We start from the raw sequence: 19,319 nt of genomic DNA, 5'->3' as shown, positions 1-19,319 counted from the left end.
ATCGGTCGGATTGGGTCGAAATCACAGATATTTCATTAGCATAGGGAACTGCAGCATACAGAACTGCAGCAGTCGTAACTGTGGAGATATGAGTTGGTAGGATTTCGAGTCGATTGTCACATCTAAGCATGGTTTCATCATGGATTCTAAAACGAAACAGTTTTGAAGTCCACGGTTTGATTAAAGGAAATCATTGTATAAACATGCGTATCTTTTTTGGTATGCCATTTCTTGTTCCCAATTGGCAACATCGACTAAACGCCTGGATTGATATAAATTGCAATACTAGTGCCAGGACTGGTTCGAACTCTCTCAGCCACGGCATTTCTCTTTCTGGCCGTTAATTACATTAATTAGTAATAAGATTGTGGGTTCGAACCCCGTACAATACCGTAGTGTCCCCGGGCAAGATATTTTTCCTCATTGCCTCTTTCCACCCGATAAAAAGTACAGGAGTAAATGGGTAACTGGCCTGATAGCTGACTCCTGAGTGCCTAGCAGCTGCTCGGATGTTACTTCTCCCCAGGGAGAGATGACCGATACATGGAATTGAGTTATACGCTGGGAGAAGTTGTACCAAATTCGGAGCACATTTCGAACTGACTCTGGTTAGGATACCTGCGCTATATAAATGGCAATTGTTATTACTATCATTATCATAATCCTAGATTCGGGTTGTGAAGCTCGGCGGCTTGGATACTGAGCCGCGTTTTTTGCCTTTTGCCGGTGGAAAATAACGACAAAACAGGACAACATGTGTTTATTGAGGTTTTGTCACAACGTGTCTATTAATCACCCGGACGACTGAAATGCGCACGGTTTATTATCGTTGCACGATCATTGAGATTAATAACCGGCGTATCTCCTGCTACGCTACGGCGAGAACAGCTTGGTTGCTTGTGTCTCGCATGTCCATTTAAACCTCGTTTATAACTGTTATGAAAAATAGATCTTCCGTGAATTCAATAGATCTATAACGACAAAAGGTTAATGAACTGTCCTATTCATCTTCCGTCTGCCAACCGGCCGCATTGCAGACAAAAAATGCTTCTTCCCGGGGCTCCGATGTCTGCCCCGAAGTAAAGAGTTTGCTTTGAACTGGTGGGAAAATGCGGTTTTTGAACTGATAAGTTTTAGATTATAAATACCATCGGTTGGGCGCAACTGTTATGAAAAGTGTCCGCTGTTATGATAGGTTGTCCTGTTGGGACTTATCAACGTATTCATAAGCGTTATAAAGTTGAATTAATAAGACCTTGATTCACTTTCAGATGCAAATTTTCCACAGATGCCTTTGCCTGATAAATTGATCTTCCATGCATTCAGTAGATCTATAACAACAAGATGTTAATGAAGTGTCTTGTTCATCTTCTGCTGGCCAAATGGCTGCATTTCAGGTCCGATGTTTTTGTTCGGTCGGAACTTGGTCGTGTCAAACAGGCACAAGACCATTGGTGGGAACAATTGCCGTGAGCATGGGCCAAAAATTCTGGTGTGGTTGCAAGACGAAATATCAAACCGGGCGAGAATATACACTCATGTGCCTCTAGCTTAATGGGAAGCTTGATAACACAGAGATATAGTTGGTAGCAAGATCCTGCAATTATAATGACGGATAAACGGTTATACGTCTTTTAAAAGCAGTTGATGATGGACTAAAGGAAATTTGGATTAATTTCTCCGGTTTATATCGTCATCTCCTGTAACCAAAAGGAACTCACTCATGTCCACATCTCGTGCACTGTCTTTATGCTTGACAAGCATCCTTCATTATATCATGAACTCATGGGCATTGTTTTATCATAATTATCATTTCGCTTTCCCTTGTAGATTTCGTTATTGTAGATTCGAGTATAATGAATTTGAATATCTAAATATCTTATATATCATGTCATGTATTGGAATTTTCGAAAGAAAGAAGTTGTCACTTGTTGGGAGTCCTATAACTATCCAGATAGAAACTTCAGACATCATTTTCAAATTATTTATTAACGTCTCAATTTTTGTCGTGCAGCGCTGACCAGGTCTAAAAAGCGTTTCGAATTAATGGGAAAATAATGACGACTGGTGTCGACGTTTATGGCGCTGGTTCTCAGTATTTGATAATTAGTCGTGTTCTAATGATTATTCGCAGCGTTTGACATTGATCGATGCCATTTGGGAACATTAATTTGTTTGATAAGTTGCTATGCGCTCAAGTCGTATATCATAATTTCGACGCAATTCGCCGCCGCCGCTTCAGCTGCTAAATCCGAAAACTTTCTAGGGTTCGTTTTACCTACTACTTCTCTAGGAACCTTGTTCGGTGGAGATTGCGATGAAAGCCTGATTCTGTATGTTAGGTTCTCAGACCCTTATTTTCATACTATCCATCTGTCTGTCTATATGTGTGTCTGGCGTTCAACGACTAAGCTTCATAAACAGTGAGTTGATCTCGATGAAATTTGGGTACACTGGGAGTCTTGTTGTGCAGTGCAAAGAATGGGGCCAGTGCGCCACCTAACGGCAGAACTAGGCACTGAAAGCTTTTTCAGTGACATGACCTTGAAGATGACCTCATCAGTGAGGAATGGGGCTGAAATTCAAGAGGTTGTCTTGACAAAATTTAGCTATATGGGAATTTTAGAGCATATCATGCTTATGTCAGTGGCAACAGGTTCGAGCCCAAGCCCGGGAACCTTTGTTCGGTATGGCTTGTTGAACAATATAGTAAACATGATGCACATTTTGTGAACAAACGGTTACTGAGTACAGTTTTGGCATGCCTATTATTTTTTCCGCTCATTTTCCTGGGTCCTGCATACCCTCAAACCCATAAACCCTGGATTAGTGAAAGCAGCATGTAAAAAGACCAATGACTTAACCACTCGACCACTGTGCCTTTATGATTAGACCGCCTAAGTGCGGAAGTAGTTAATAGTATGCAGTCCATCATGTACCGATTACAGCAATTCTATCATTGTTCCCCTACCAGCATTAGACATAATATCTTTTTGACGGATATGAACTCCTCTTCAATGGCTTTGATAATGTCTGGTATTATCAATGTGTTTGCTGTTGTCAACGCGTTGGTCATCTTTCTCCTGTCATTTTATATTTCGCCATTTATCGGAAATATAGCATCATATCGATCAGCAGATTGCGCAACATTTGCGGGTGGCTTCGCGCCGATGATAATATTCCGGCAGTCGCTACGACGCGATCTTCCTTTTCAATTGATTATTTTTTCCGTCGCCCGATGGTACGATATTGAGCTGTGAATATTTTTCGATATCATTACGTACGCTGCGATATTGAGACGGTAGTGAGACGCAACGTGTTGTGTGCAGCGCGCAAAAATTCCTCGGTCCCCTGGTCGGAACGACAAGTCACTTCCGATCGTTTCCAATGACGGCAGGCCGGGCTGGAGTTGCCGGAGCAGTTGGTACTCGCGCGTTGATTTATTGCGCTTAAGTAATCAATCATGAAATTTTGACAGGTTATTTTCATGGTGCGCAAATTCAGCCAGTGTTCCAAATCTAGTGTATCGTTGAGTAATCAAATACGATGATTCAATCGACTTAGAGTTTTCATCTGCGTTGCACTTAGATGTGTCATGACTGTTCACCCGACGCCATCGCTGTTGTTGTCCTTGGTTCTGAAGTGACGAATCCGTCGAGAGAAGTCCTCGACTGGCAGTTCTCGATAATCTGGGACTGCGTCGAAATTTTTCGATTCGACAGCATTTTACACAAACGTGCCGACAATCTTGAGTTCATTAAAGCCTCTAATGCGATCACGCTATGCGGCCTTTATGTCCAGACATGACTGCTAATACTACTATTTGAGATTAGTTTCCTACTCTTTTAAGGCCCCAATAACTCCAAAAAATAGTTAGTAATATTAGACAAGTTCATTTTCAATTGAAATGTCAAATTACTCCTGTTTATGGAAAACAGATAGAAATACCAGGCAGTCTGATTTGCATGCAGAAATATGTTCAAATATGTTGAACATATATTTCAGACTTTCAAGTATTTCTAACTTTTGCCAATTTACTCACCCACTCTATTTGATCGAGCATGTCAAGTTTCCCTAGATATCGTCGGATAATTGCTCATCCTTTGTTCTAAGTAACTAGAGATTGTTCATTATGAATCATACCACGAATTCATTTTCTATCATACGCATATAAAATGCCGCCTTGGTCCGCTACCCAGGATAACAGCATTGTTTAAAAAAAAAATTTCATTCGGATTGAATGAAGATTAAAAAATGTTCGAGTCTTTCCCTTTTGATATAAAGTGATAAGTCTATAAGTATTTTTTGAAAAAAATCAAGTTCTACTTATAGAACTGACATAGCCTTATTTGATTAAACGGTACATTTTTAGGATTGGATGTGGATAATCGAGCCCAAATTTTAACGAAACCTTCATCGCTCAAGCACTGCTTTCCTGAATAAATATCTTTTGAAATGAAAAGAACTCTGCGATAAAAAGTATGAGAACTTTTGTGATTTCTGATGTCGTTTTCGTCTTTTCCCACCTTAGTTGTTTTCTGTGTAACGTGTATCATTAGTACATGAATTCAGTGGTTTTATTGTTCCTGTCTCAAATCGTTCTTTCGGTGACCGTGCCTTCAGCTACTGCGCTCCTCGTTTGTGGAATACTCTTCCGACCAACATCCATGAAAGTCCCTCGGTTGACTCTTTTAAAGCTTGCCTTAAAACATACCTTTTTTTGTTCTTATCTATAATTGTACAATTGTTTTAAATTAATATGCTGCATATGTTTTATAATGTAAAGCGCTTAGATTATGATTTTTAGTTAAGCGCTATATAAGAAAATAAATTATTGTTATTATTTTTATTATTACTATAGAAAATAAATTATTGTTATTATTATTATTATTATTATTATTATTATTATTATTATGTTTTTTAGTTATCAAAAACAGCTCTTTCGAAGCTGAGAAAACGAGCTCTCTTTCTCGGAGGGAGAAAACTGACGGCTTTGTTTGGTGTAAAGTTCGTACGACTTCGATGATAGATGACCGCGCATTAGCATTACAGTATAATGACTTTGCTCTTTCAAAAAATAGATTGATTCGTTTCGAGTTCCATTTTGCATATGACAATGCTCAAGACAAATGGATATATGATGCGGCTTGTTCAAAATGCATTTGAATTTGCTTAACTTCGCTCGCTGACGTATGAATATTTGGTTGCTTCTTCGTCTTGAACGCTAAGCGATGAATTTCATCGGTTTTTATTTCCTGATCGCGCCAACCTCTGTACGCCGTGCTGTTGAAGTTGATTATGTAGAATTGTCTTTTGATTTTAGAATTTGAGAAAATCTTTTTTCACCGTAACCGTTAGTCATGCTAGGTAAAGCAGAATCTTTGTGATCAAAAATGTTAAAAGTTAGATAAGATATTCAGGCCCATGCCCGCATGTTCAGCGATTTGATTCAATTTGCAGAAATGATAAGGATGGAGGCATTTATTCTATTCTCAAACTCAGAAAGTATGCGAGAAATAAAATGAGTAATTCTTTTCTTAATAGATACTGAATTCTTTACCAATCTAGGGTTGGGGTGGGTAATTTTAGAAAAAAGAACATCCTAGACACATCAGTGTAACAGTTAGGTAGTGATTGAAAATACCAATGTCCAACGCAATTTTTCTTTGTGCAATTTTTCCCACTGCTCGTTAAGTCAAGTTGACAAACGAGCAGTGGGAAAAATTGCAAATATTTTTTCCCATATCTATGTATAGAAATGAAGGGTGCCGTGGTCCATAATCCAACTTAGTACAAAAAATGGCAGTCTTACCTCCGTGGAAGAAGCAAAGAATTGTATGGAGAATTCAGAATTACTCCCACGCGGCGAGGTTTTTTTAAACAGTTCATATGCATAATTGCATCACTGCCAACTAAAATGATGAATCCTCAGTTGTGTGTGAAGTTGGTTCTTGGAATTCGCCGATGACATTTTCTTTCGCATTCTTATCATCGAGGTTTTCATCTACGGGGAGCCTGGTGCATCGCGACATGAAAGGATGTTACAAAAAAACGCTAAATGTTAGCTGCGCGCATGATACTATTTTCGGGTTTTAGTTTTCAGGGCTTATTGATGTTACGATCAAGTGAGTTAATTCCCAAAGTGGTTTAATAACTTAACATGTAAGCCATGTTTATATCGGGTTCTGATAGCTCTCGGCTAGTATGCCCCGATTGGCTATCCCCTTGCATATTGCATCATTCAGCTGACCCCATGTGAAAAAGAGATCTAAGTTAGTTTTTTTGCTGAGCGTTTTATCAAAAGGCCCAGCGCCCAGAGCAAGAAATAAACTCTTATATAAAAAAGAAATGCTTTTGTGACTGGAAACTGGAAACACAGTTTACCAAAACCAGCATGGTGAAACCAATCAATGGCAGTGACAGATCACATGGCTGATCACGGTAACCCATTAACCATAAGCGTACCTGCGAAATTCTTGCTTGCCACAGTAGCATTGCGTCATAGATGCCAATGCGTCATAGACCCGAATCAGTTTCGGATTTGTATGTTGTTGTGTGCGACTTTTTAGCGTTCTTTTTCAAATAGATTGTTGCGCTACCCGGAATCCGGGCCAACTGGGGGGTTTGAAAAATGAAACATCGACACCAAAAACGCGTTCGAATCTCTTTCGCGGGAGAACAAATATCATTCTTTTTATTATGGAATTGTATCTAGCGTAAAGACACCATTTCGATTAGATTGATGCGCGTTTGATATAAGAATTATATGCACTTTTCGCTCCTATTACTTTGAATTATGAAGAGTTAACAAAACTGCCGAGATTCAATCTATTTCGATTGAATGATAGATAGGCGAATGACTATAATAATGAATATTTGGTACAACTGCAGTGATCATTACTTGTACCATTTCACATGCAATCCAGCAATTATATCACAGTAATGACACGGAGCAAATTTTGCTAATAATTCTCGCCTGACAGATACAATTAAAAGTTAAGTCTCTCATTTTTCAAATCTAAGTATATGACTTAACTTCCAAATTTTTCTGATCGCGAAATAGAGACAATTCTTAATTGTCAAATCTGATCATCTCCGATTACAGCGTAATTTGGAAGTGTCTGAAGATACTTTTTCAAATTGCATCAATTATTAACTATTCCCAATTGGAGATTGCTTCAATTGGATGTTGATCAACTCTAAACAAATTTCTGAAATCTAGAATGATCCATCGTGAGCAAATTTATGAGTAACCCTATCATTAATTGCCAAAAAGGGATGTTTTAGTGAAGAGAGTGAAATTTCTTTAATCCAGAATGATCCATCTTGAGCAAATTTATGTGTAACCCTATCATTAATTGCCAAAAAGGGATGTTTTAGTGAAGAGAGTCAAATTTCTTTAATCCAGAATGATCCATCTTGAGCAAATTTATGTGTAACCCTATCATTAATTGCCAAAAAGGGATGTTTTAGTGAAGATAGTGATTGTAGTGAGGAGCGTGTCATCATAACGTATCGATGATGTCAATCATATCGTATGATAAGTTATTTATAGAAAAATCTTTTTGTTTATCACTCAAAATCTAGAATCCTAAGTATTTGTCCTCCCATCGAGAAAGGAATTTGACCGAGGCTATGTTGCGTACGTACGACTGTGAAGTTTCGAAATCGACGAAGTTTAGCTTGAGTTTTATTATTGATAGTCGATCCGGCGACACAATTCAATTCGGGTTGAATAAATGTTTGATTAACGAAAAGTTTCATCAATCATTTATTTGACTCGTGATTTTATGCAAAAACCTGCACAGCTGACCTTGGTGTACGGCACTTGAAACCTCAGCAGACGTCGGCTTATCATGCGCTTACAAACCGAGGGACACTTCAATAAGCCGCGATCACACGGAGACGATTTGGCTCGGGCCAAATCGGCACGGATCAGGCTCGAGCTAAATTTGGCCCGTGCCTAATCAGAGAGCCCGTTCACACACTAACCATTCACTCGATACTAAACAATGCTCAAACAAAGTGGAGTGGATCATTTCCAGTACCAGTTGCAATTCAAACGCATTCATTTGTCTAGTGCTAAAATTTGGCTCGGGACTGGTCTGACGTTTTTGGTCGGGCCAAATTTGGTCCGGGCCAAATTTGGTCCGGGCCAAAAACGCTCGTGTGATCGCGGCTATTGTACCGGAGCTTCTTTATTTTCGTGTAACAGCGCGATTTGTATTCATCGAAGTTATAAAGATGCTCTAACCAATTCCAATAAAAAAGTAGCTCGAAGTTCTGGTTCCAATTTCTGGATTTGAACTTTTTTATCAGCGGAAGGTTTACATAGGCCATGAGAAAATCAACAAATATCTGAAAAGTTTTAGTTATGAAAAAAATCCTTTGGTGACCATTAGTTCTTAGCAAAAATTTATAAAGAAGATATTAACCCATTAGCACTTTTCACTATGTAGAGTCTATTACTCCTCAGAGAAAATTCATGGGAAAATCTAAATTTATCGCGATACAGAATAGTTCATACCCAGGTTATTTTCATGTATTACCTGTTATTTTGTAGTAAATAGTCAAGGCTTTCATATGATTTAAGATTTGATGAAGTGGGCCACCTAAACCATGTTATTTCGGTCCGCCGAAATTCACCCAGACTTACTTGGATTTGAAGAGCTCTGATCTGTCACACTTCAAATACTTGAGAATTTCAAACAGGAAAATGTTGATTTCTGTACGGTATTCTGAGGACTTGGGGTGTCTAGTTTATCCTAAGCTATTCGGTTCGAATCCCACTAAAACCGTTTTTGTGCAGCAGACAGAAAAGAGTATCAGGGCAGATTCGGGCGACTTGAGTGCTAAGGGTTAACAAATACTCTCTGTAGTTAAGATCAGCTGATATCGATAAGGCATACGAAAATGATCTCATTAACAAACTCCCTTTTCGAATTCTCTACTTAATATCGGTGTCATTCGTTCTTACAAAGAAAACGAATGTTTTCTATCGGAGACAAATTTTTCGCGACGAAATCTCCGGCGGAAGCTGCCAAAACTACACAATAACTATAAATAATAACCGCTCGGGTTTGGTGTCGTCGCTCTTCGTAAGTTCATTGCCACTTGTGAGATGGCGGAATTATGTTTTCAAATCCGTCATTATTTACGGAATTAATTTCGCATCGATTACGAGAGTGAGTTAAATAATAACATAATCTCGCCCGGATAACTGTAATAAATTTACTTTTTACAACAACGAAAACAACGGCATATATCCGACCAAGATCAATGAGCGTCTCGGAGGGTACGGGGCGATTATGGTCTCGTCGCGCGGGTGTCGTCGTCGACTTCTTCAAAACTTCTTCTGCAGGGGGTTTAGTTATATCGTGACGCGCGGTTGAATAATGAAACGTTCTTCGCCGCTTTAAAACCCGCTTGATAAACGAGTTGTTTGTAATACCGGCTAAGTCCTCATCGGTCTTCGGCGCGCGGCGATTTTTCAAGCTTTGCGGCAGCGTCGGTGACAGGAAAATTAAAATTTGATTAAATCGCGCTCATAACGCGTTCGGCCTTCGGAACGGGTTGCGACGTAACGATCGTCGTCGGGCGTCGAGTCCCGGCAGCCGGCGTTCGTTCGTCATCAAAAGCCAGTTATACACAACGTCGTCATCAATATTCCTTGCGTTGAACGTCGTCGTCGTCGTTGTTTTATAAATCGTCGTGTTATGAAAAATTGCTTCGCTGAAAATCTGTCGTCGGGCAGAAACTTTTTCATCCTCGAAAGTTATTCTTCACGCGTCAAAAAAAAAACGACCGATATGGTTTAATTCCTCGTTCGTCGTGTTGTAGGGCGACCTGGTAAGCCTGGCGCTTATAGCAAGAAACTAGAAAACCGATTTGTTAGTTTTATTGATGCCTTGAATAATAACGCACATATTGCTTAATATCGCCAACAATAAATGATATAACTCAATATGAAAATCATATGATGATATTTGGGATTAATAAAGTGATTTTGAATTTACATTGACTGGCAACCAGTCTAGCCCTGATATATTGATGACGTAGCGCTCAGCCTCTCACAAATGATTATTGAAATTTATCAAGTAAGAAGTATATTTGAGTAAAATCAACGCCAAGATTCACATTTGTAATTGTTATTTTGAAACGCCAATATTGATGATGTAGTGCGCATTGACTCACACACACAGAACCCCTTATATAGCGCAAACTAGCAAAAATACATCAAGAGGATGTATTTTTGATACTAGGTATCAATGTGTATAAACATTATTGTAACGGCTTTATGACATCAAAAAATCAAAACCAGAAACCGATTGTGTGCTGACGCATTTCACTGTTCAGTTGAGACTAATTCTTACGAAGTGAATCGTTTCCACTGTTCACTGGCTATAGTTTTTCACTTTCTTTCATAGTCTTGCGATTGTGCGCATTGCTCTGAAACAAAAATCAACGTTATCTAAGAAAATATTTACTGAAACCAACTCGCTCTTGGTTCTTTTCTTGAATTGTCGAAAAAACATTAGTTTCTTCTTTCTTATTTATCTTTGTATTTACCATAATCTGAATAGAACTTATTAGTAGCAGTCAATGATAATGCATTTCGTTGAAACTTTTCATAGCATCCGTAAGTCACATCAAACACAAAGATCGCATCTATCTCTCTCGGGGCATGCTTGGTGCCTGCTCTGACTTTTCCGAGGCGAATTTCAGCGCTGCGTCCGTGTGACTGGAAATAGGACGGCACAATTGATTAGCCGCTGCGCCGGAAACCACTTTCCCTGATTTCTTCTTCACTGAGATTTGATTAAGTTCACACTACGCGCGTCGAAATTATCATATAGCGGCAGCAACATGTGGCTGTAGTCGTGAATTCGTTGTGGGTTGTTATGAATGCTGATTAGAGCGCTTCGACACTGGAAGGATGAGTGGACACGTTTCGACAGGGGGTAAAATCATCGCCGATTGCCATCACGCCCGCGCATGCCAATCACGATTCGACTTTTATTAATTTAATTTGATTCGCTCTCAGTTGTGGTGGTGGTTGTTATTGGCGACCCTTGTCTCGGTACCCGATTGCGTATCGAATGAATACATGGAATTGATAATGAACAACGGCGTCGCGGGGATGGCTCGAGTTTCATCTGTTGATTCATTATTCATTTCGGTAGAAAAAATCTATCTAAATATAACATCAGAAATGGTTCCTCTCCGCGGAGATCTCCTATGGTCACGATCCTCAAGAACAGTATCATTCTATGTACTTACTCAATCCTCTTCATCTGTTCTGGGGGGCTGTGACGAACTTCTTCCACTTGGACTGGTTTTTAGCTATGTGTTGTGTGTCCCAGATAAGACCAGCTAAAGACAGTTCAGTGGTCATGGTGTGTCTCCATGTGGTTTTGGGGTGGCCACGCCTAAGTCTACCAGGAGGGGTCCATCTCAGTTCAATTTTTGGCATAGGGGACTTATTCATCGTGATCATTCTTCGTACTTATGTGGAAATCTGGGAACTATCAATTTCTACACGAGGTTCAATAACAACTAATGTACGCATTATGAGTCGATGGGTTTGAGAATGACCGCAGCTGTGCGGGGTTCAACAACTCCGCGCGTCGAGGTCCCGTCAATCTGTTATTATCGTACCATTGCAAATAATTGTAAAGCAATAATAATGAGTCATTAATCTGCCAATAACTTATGAATACGCATCCGTCATTTACTCAATGAGCAAGCATCGAATGAGCGTCGGCAGAAATGCTAAGACTAACTGCAAATAGCATTATTCATAGGTCCCTTCGTAGGCTGGTAGTAACCGTTTCCCTATGTACATCTGTTGATGGATACCCATTATCATCTGTGCCACAAATGAGCCCGCAAATCTAAATGAGAAAGACAACGAAGATCCTATAGCTATACATAAAATCCATCATCTAAGACCGTGGTCGGTACATGTTGATGAAGTGGAAAGATTCAACAATTTAATGATCTACGTATTTGCATTAATTTGATTTTTTGGGAAACAAGAAGTGAATGAAAAACAAACCATCGGATACAGTTTAACCAAAAAACCTTAATGCTGACTGACCGCAGGAGGTTTTGGTTAATGCAGAAAATATGTTGCTCTTTTAGACATTCTTAATGCAAAGAATAGTTGAAATCAATGTAGAATGGTCAGGCTTTAAAAAGAGTGATTTAGAGCTACATCGGTCTTATATTCATCTCTCAAGCTTTCGGGCCAATTATTTTCCTCGATTTTTTATGAAACGCTATACTACACACTTACTACATCCAAATTGGCGCCATTTGAAGAAACGTTGAATTATGTAACTGGAATTTGATCAAGGTTGATCAATTTGACCATCAGTAATTTCACTTGACTGGGAATCACGGGTCAAACATATTACATTGTTTATTTGACTTAACGGCGAAATCTTTATAGCGATAAATCTGTTCATCAGAAAATCTTGATCGTATTTTTCAGGTATGAACGCGGCGCATTTGGATGAGCAGAGATTCACTAAAATGCAATTAGTCAAACTGGGTGGAAACGCTAGGTTGGATTGCGCGTACAGCGGCGCGATCGTCACCGAGTGGAATTTCAACGATAAACCACTTGTCAACACAAGCAGGTACATTTCCATTTTGTAGCTATATTTTTGCCCCCAATCGTTTTTGGCGTAGACGAACTTGCGACTGATTGCAAATGGGTGATTTGGTGGTCGACTGCAAAACGATGGACCGTAACAGTGTGTGACTAGTTTCTTTTGACTAGTTTCTGTCAGTTATGAGAGCAGTTTTATGTTACATTCGCAGACCTGACTACCATTACTATTCAAAGACCAAATTTATCAAAATACTCTCAAAATTGGAATCATTTCTTGTTCATTTTAAATCAAACTGCTATTTTCGATGTCACTGAGGTAGTCAGGTCTGCAACCGTCTCAGAAAGGATGCAATGCATATGGTATTCCAGTCAACTAGCCAAACATGATGTATTTGTGTAAAATACACATAGACCTCGGATCTGCAATTGTTTTAAGATAAGTCTATACATGGTACTAAAAATTCAGCACTGTCCCTTTTCTAGATGGTAGTTTTCACTCAAAGGCTTGAAAATCATCAGACTAAGTCATTAGAAAATATCCCAGACCTTAAACATTTAACTTATTGAAGTTACACATTACCCATGGTTTACCGTATTTCTTTACCACTAAGTGCTTTTTCCGAAACTTGCCATAATCAGCCCCCCTTATAAGAACATCTTTGTATTGTCAATTATTCCTTAGGGCACAGAATCAGATATAAAGAGATTGTAAGACGCTTCATATAATTTTCAACTAAAAATTTTGTAGGTTAATTTTGTATGGAGGTTTTCATTTAGAATTGTTTAGGCTAGATATTCTTATGGATATCACTATCTTGCCTTAAATTTTAGCATCACATTTTAATGTATTTCGAATAAATTTGAGTATTTCCATAGTTTTCGTATCTATCAAGCTTGTTTCTTTCATGAAAATTAAAAGGTCAGGCACTTTCAATCTGGTCGCTATCAGGTCCTTCGATAAATAATCAACATTTTTTCTTCTTTTTTTAGGATTAAAGTATTCAACAATGGCTCTGTGTACATAACGGGAATACGTAATAAAGATGCCGGATCCTATAAGTGTTTGGGTCTCAGCGAAAATGGGCCGATGCAAACTTTCTCTTCTGATCTGATAGTTGCAAGTAAGTATCAACATCCTACTTTTTATATTACAATAGGTTTTCAATTCGGTTTTCACGTTTGATGTCGGCACTTTAAAAGATTTCATTTCGACTTCACGTTTTGTATGCCTTCTGACCTCGAATTCACCTTTCGTAATATCAATCATAGTCGGTGCCCTGTGTTAGAAGCCTAATCAGACAAGGTAAATAGTGACAAAACTGTTTAAAAGCTGTTACGCTAGGTTTCGCCTGGTGATACAGTCCTAGGGGTGTAATGTATGATTAATGTATGAATAAATCATGAATTTTGTATGGAATGCACACCAAATTTCACCAAGTATTATTATGATAACTCCAACTTACGCACACACATCCTAAGAGTATCATCCGATTAGACACAACACTTTACTAGATATTAACATAGATCGACTTAGATATAAGCATAGTTTTAGGTGAGAGGGCCTCCCCGTTGATGGTAAATGATACATGGGCTCTGTTTCAAGAACTAGGCATACTCACCGCTGAAAAACTACATCAAAAGCTTTAACTAGAGATTGTCTGTTTTCCGAGTTGGCATTGTCCAGTCATTGTAATAAGGGTTTCGGAAACTTAAGGATTGAGCCGGGTTGATATCATTGACATCAAAAATATCTTTTAATGTACTTATGCTTTTAGATATAGCCAAAATGTATTAGGTGTAATTGGCTAGGTCTACTAATTTCACCTAGGAAATCTTGTTCGACGGTAAAGACTACATCTTAGTAGAGTTTCCTATGCGGCCATTTTTCATAGCAGACTTGCGTACATAATTTGTTTTTTCATTGTTCATTACGGCGCAGTGTGACAGACTGTCGAGTTTTAGCCCGAAGGTCTGATTAAAAAGAATCGAGAATTGTGTCGGGAAAATTTGCTTTTCGGGCTTTCTCTGCGCGCTATTAAAAGCGCATTTTGTGTCGGGGGTCAGCGTTCGCGAAAAAAGTACATTCGATTTGATATCATCGATAAAAACGGCACATTCTCCTCGTAATTGCCCTGATCCTTTATACGGCAACCGGTGAGTTGAATGGGAGGTTGCTGTCTTCAAGTTTTTGCCAAGAAAGTACCTTTTGAGCAGCAAAATAGATGCATTTGGAGTTGGAGAGTCTGTATGAGCCAAGACATTCTTTGCGCTCGGTGAATAGTTGTGTTGTGTCGTGTTTTACCTAAAACAATATGGCGGTAGATCTTTTTGTGCGTGCAGCACTAATTTTATGGAATAATCTACCTCTTAATCGTCTTAAAACTTAACTTTAAGCATAATGAGACGCAGTGTAGTGCGGCCTATAAATGCCTATTATTATTATCATTATTTTAGGAAATATCTCTAACTGATATAGAGAATCCCACACTGATGTAACGAAAGTCTGAAAAGTTTCCTTTCTGCTATAAATGTATTCATCCGACTTTTCGACTATATCCTAATAGTCATTTTCATTAATGATATATCTCGTTATATCAGCGTGGGATTTTATCAGCGTGGGATTTTCTGTATATATCGTCACAACACGGAATAGCAATAGCGTTTCATCAACTGGTTATCTCTACTTGATCTTTATGGGTAGTTTTTTCAATTTAATCGACATATTTCGAAGAAACTATCCCCCGGCAATTGAAGTACATATAAGATGATAACGATGAATAGCGTTAGCGAAGTTTGATTGCGCGAAAGAAAGTTCAAATGATAGAAAATTCCTCGCTGCGCGTTCAATACAATCTCGGTGTTTATAGTTGTTAACACTGCTGATAGTCGAAACTCTCGCCAACTTCGGCGAAGATTTTTTCCGCCCGCTGTCGGCTGAATCTCTCAACCCGATATAACTACAGCCCTCCTAGCGCTCGGCATCTGCGGGGTGCAAATTAGATAGATTTTATAGACTAGGCATCCGCGGCTGGCTGCAAGTAAAGTACCTGATAAAACCGCTCGCCGCACTTTCCGAGAGATTGCGCGCGTGTTTTTCAAATAAGACGAGCGGGATTGATTCACTTCGCGGCGATGTAAAGCCATGTTTTCCCGCGAGCGCCCCGTTGTATGTATACCTACTAGTTTGTCATTGTTTGTACGTGAAAAGGTATGCGTCGGATACGAGTAACTGCCATCCCCTCAACTCGTACCGCAACGATAACGATGATAACGGTGCTGTTTTGATGATCGGAAGATATCCCCCCCAAACAGATTTTCCAGATGTGTTAAATTCTCCCGGCGGAAGAGAGTTGTGAATCCCTCTGAACTTTGTGATAACCTGCCTGGCATTCGGAGCATTTACTACAAGTAGATTAATATGAAAATACTACACGAGCTAATGATACTGATATGGGTTGTGTTTCCTGTAGAATTTCATACCATACGATTTTCCCTGTCACGCATCAATTAAAGCATCCTTGCTAGCCGGAGTTTGATTGCCTTACACTGAAGCTCATGCCAATACGAACTCCGGCCACAGGTTCCTTCTTTGATCTAGTACACCGCCCAAAATTTCTTGGTTTGATGCTCAGCGGCCACTAAAACTAAGTTTTTGCCCGGCAGATTTGCTCAAGCATGATAACGCATCTGATTTGCTAGATGTATAGACCTATGGCCACTGAGCATCAACAACAAGTCTGCCTAAGAAATTTGGGCAGTGTAATATACTAATGAGGGAACTGCGGCCAGGGTTTTATTTGCGTTAGCTTTGGCATGAGGTAATCAAACCCGGGCAAGTGACGATGCAAAGGTTCCAGGGACTTGTGTCCCCCAGGAACGTATTTTGTTTTAGCTCCAATCAATTTCCCTGCGACACTTCTGTCTGGTACTTAGTTTCTATTATAAAACTTTTTCTTTTTCATTTTTTAGTTCGTAAGCAAGTCGTTCCTTGTTTTCTGTCATTTAAAATGCAAGAGAGGCAAGAGTTTTAGGAAAACCGGAGCGCCGATTCAAAAAAGCTTAATGTTATACGAATTGTTCTCTTCCTTGCAGATTTGAGTCGCATTAAGCCCGAAGACTTTGAACCTCAGCTTATCCCAGGTCAGCCGATGGTTGTGCCGACGAATGGAAAATTTGAAGTTCGCTGTTTCATTCCAAAAGGCATTCCTCAACCGACCCACCAGTAAGTGTGCTTTTAAAAGTGTATCGAAGAGGTGGAAAAATTAAGAATCTGAGGGTGGGTGGCATTACCGCTGATCTACCAGCGATTGAACTGATTACTTGGTATACATACCAACGCCAAAACTAAAGCGCCATTCAGGTCGCACCTATACAATGCGACGGCACTAGAAATGACTGGGATTTCGAATGACTGTTCGCTGGTGGCTATTCCAGTGACCAGGGGCCATTTGCTCAAAAGTTGGTTCGGGCTAACCGGTAGATAGTTGACATAGTCACGATCAAAAGTTCATTGTTACTATGGTATTGATCCGGTGGTTATCTCTGACCAACTTTTGAACAACTGGCCCCAGTTGTGGCGACCTGAGCGTATCTACCAACTGCCAGCGACCGATAGATCGTATGACTGGTTGCGTGGAGTCGACCTAATCACTTCTGCGATCGATCACAGCCAGATCACGGCTCTGATGATCGTTTAAAATTACAGCTATAGGTTCGAATCCACGCGTGTGCTGTGCTGATTTTCTCTGCAGTTTTCGTTCAATATTATTGTGTTTGAATGGGTTTTATCGTGATGCATGCTACTTATATGAAGCCAAGTTGAAATTTAGATAAGTTTCACGGATGGCACTTCTAGGTAGCACGAAGAACATGATGATTGGAAGGAGGTGCACTTGGGTGCTCATTTATCTTTTTTTAAAATTTATTAAGATTCTTTGGTATAATAAAGCCTTTAATTGTCAATTGATCAATGAATGACTGTAATCACAGTCCATCATGTCGTAGGGTGACCTGAGTCTGGCTTATGAGTTGATTGGCATGTCCTTGGGCCAACTTCCAGAAGGTCTCTGAATTGGATTAGGTGACCATTTGCATATTTGAATCGTGATATGAATTCTTGACCGTGATCATGATTTCAACCATAACCAATTCGACCCTTTATGAGGTATTGGTAGATTGGCAATATTTGGCAATATTTGACCATTTACTTGGCAAACTGCAATTTAGAAAAAAGTTCCACTTGTTTTGTTGACGCGAGCCAAATTTTGCCCCGATTGATTTGCCGCTGAACTGTGTTTTGCCTAATGATTCCGGGGCAAGTAAAATAAGTAATTTAAGACCGTATCGTATATAAGGCGTACCATAGTAGAAATTCATCAATGAGGACTTGTTGAAGTAGTCGCTTGAATTACTTTCAAGCGTGATATCCTCATTGAATTGATATATGACGGTGGTGCTGCTTGCGGTTTGATATGCGGTGTATCGATTTTATTCTTCAGTCCTGTAGAGTTGATGAATATTTCGGTTTTTGTGCGCGTGTATATAATTCCTGATACATTCTCGGGACTTTCTCTGTGTTATGTAAATAAGCATGATCAGTCTGACATGTTCGTTCCGCCGCCTACAGCAGTGCCGGGTGTTTCGCCGTCGTCATGTCATCGTCGTTCTTTCTGTATTAGATTCTGATTGCATTTTCTGACGTCGTTCAATTCAATGTCCGGTCCGCTTCGCGACGAAGATGAAATCCCACAATTGAAATGAATTAACGCTTTAACGCTGGAAAAATGTAACATCTTAGATTGCATTAATTTCCATGTATGGTTTGCCGGGGGGGGGGGGCATTTTATGTTATTCAGCCACATTTTACGTAAAATCGAGAGTGCCTTTAACGTTTGTATGTGTGAATTCTTCGGAACGTATTTTTAGATGGTTTGTATCAGTTTTTTAACAACATTTTCATTCTACGTTTAATGTTCATTCCACCTATTCGGTGAGAAGCCATGTTCTTCTTCTATCATGCGAATGGCCATTTTAGGAAGACGTTGTTTACGCGTGCCGATTTCTTTATGTTTATTTATACAGATATTTGTATAGTTGTGAAATGCGACTGCCGTAGAGAAATTTTTTTTCGACGATTTGAGCAGATAAAATCGCCAACGTTCGTCTGTCTGTCTGGTGGAAACGAAATGTTTTTTCTTCTTTAACATCTTTTCTCCACGCGTGGCGGCGTAAATCAGAAATTATCACGGGCGGATTATATTCACACGATAATCTAGATAATCTAGACCGGGCACTCTACGCTCGCTGCATAAACCAGTCAAGTTTATCGGCGAACATTCGAATTCCTGCGGCTGTTCGGACATGGACCCGCGAGATATCAGGTGTTTCGAAAGTCTAGTGCCTCACTAAACCAAACGGCAATAAAACCGTCATTATTTGATTTAAAGGGCTCCCATTTGGTGGCTTTATTTGCTGCTTTTCGCGGTTTATTAGCAGGTGAATCATTCACAACAGTTAGATTTATTGGATACGCTCTCTCGGGAGTAGATTATTACGTACTAATTGGGTTGTTTTGTGTGTATATAAATCAAGCGTTTACTTCTTCTAGCGATCAACAGCTTATCTTGCGAGTGATCGCCAATACTTTTCTGGCGAGTGTCTGTTATTGCTTCGTAGATTTATACGTCGCCTTATCCATGAT

At 39.5% G+C, this 19,319-nt stretch overlaps 1 protein-coding gene across 1 annotated transcript in view; it reads left to right on the top strand.

Moving 5' to 3' along the window:
- The window catches only part of LOC141902209 (inactive tyrosine-protein kinase 7-like), a 58,681-nt gene that overhangs the window by 25,117 nt on the left and 14,245 nt on the right, over positions 1 to 19,319 (top strand). Inside the window, exons 5-7 of the mRNA XM_074789886.1 lie at positions 12,497 to 12,644; positions 13,610 to 13,740; positions 16,712 to 16,841. Coding sequence (XP_074645987.1) covers positions 12,497 to 12,644; positions 13,610 to 13,740; positions 16,712 to 16,841 — 409 coding nt within the window. The remainder of the gene's footprint in view (positions 1 to 12,496; positions 12,645 to 13,609; positions 13,741 to 16,711; positions 16,842 to 19,319) is intronic.

Source organism: Tubulanus polymorphus, chromosome 1, assembly GCF_964204645.1.
Source record: "Tubulanus polymorphus chromosome 1, tnTubPoly1.2, whole genome shotgun sequence".
NCBI classification, from domain to species: Eukaryota; Metazoa; Nemertea; class Palaeonemertea; order Tubulaniformes; family Tubulanidae; genus Tubulanus; species Tubulanus polymorphus.
The sequence above is the reverse complement of the archived record's forward strand: the minus strand, read 5'-3'. Positions and strand labels throughout refer to the sequence as shown.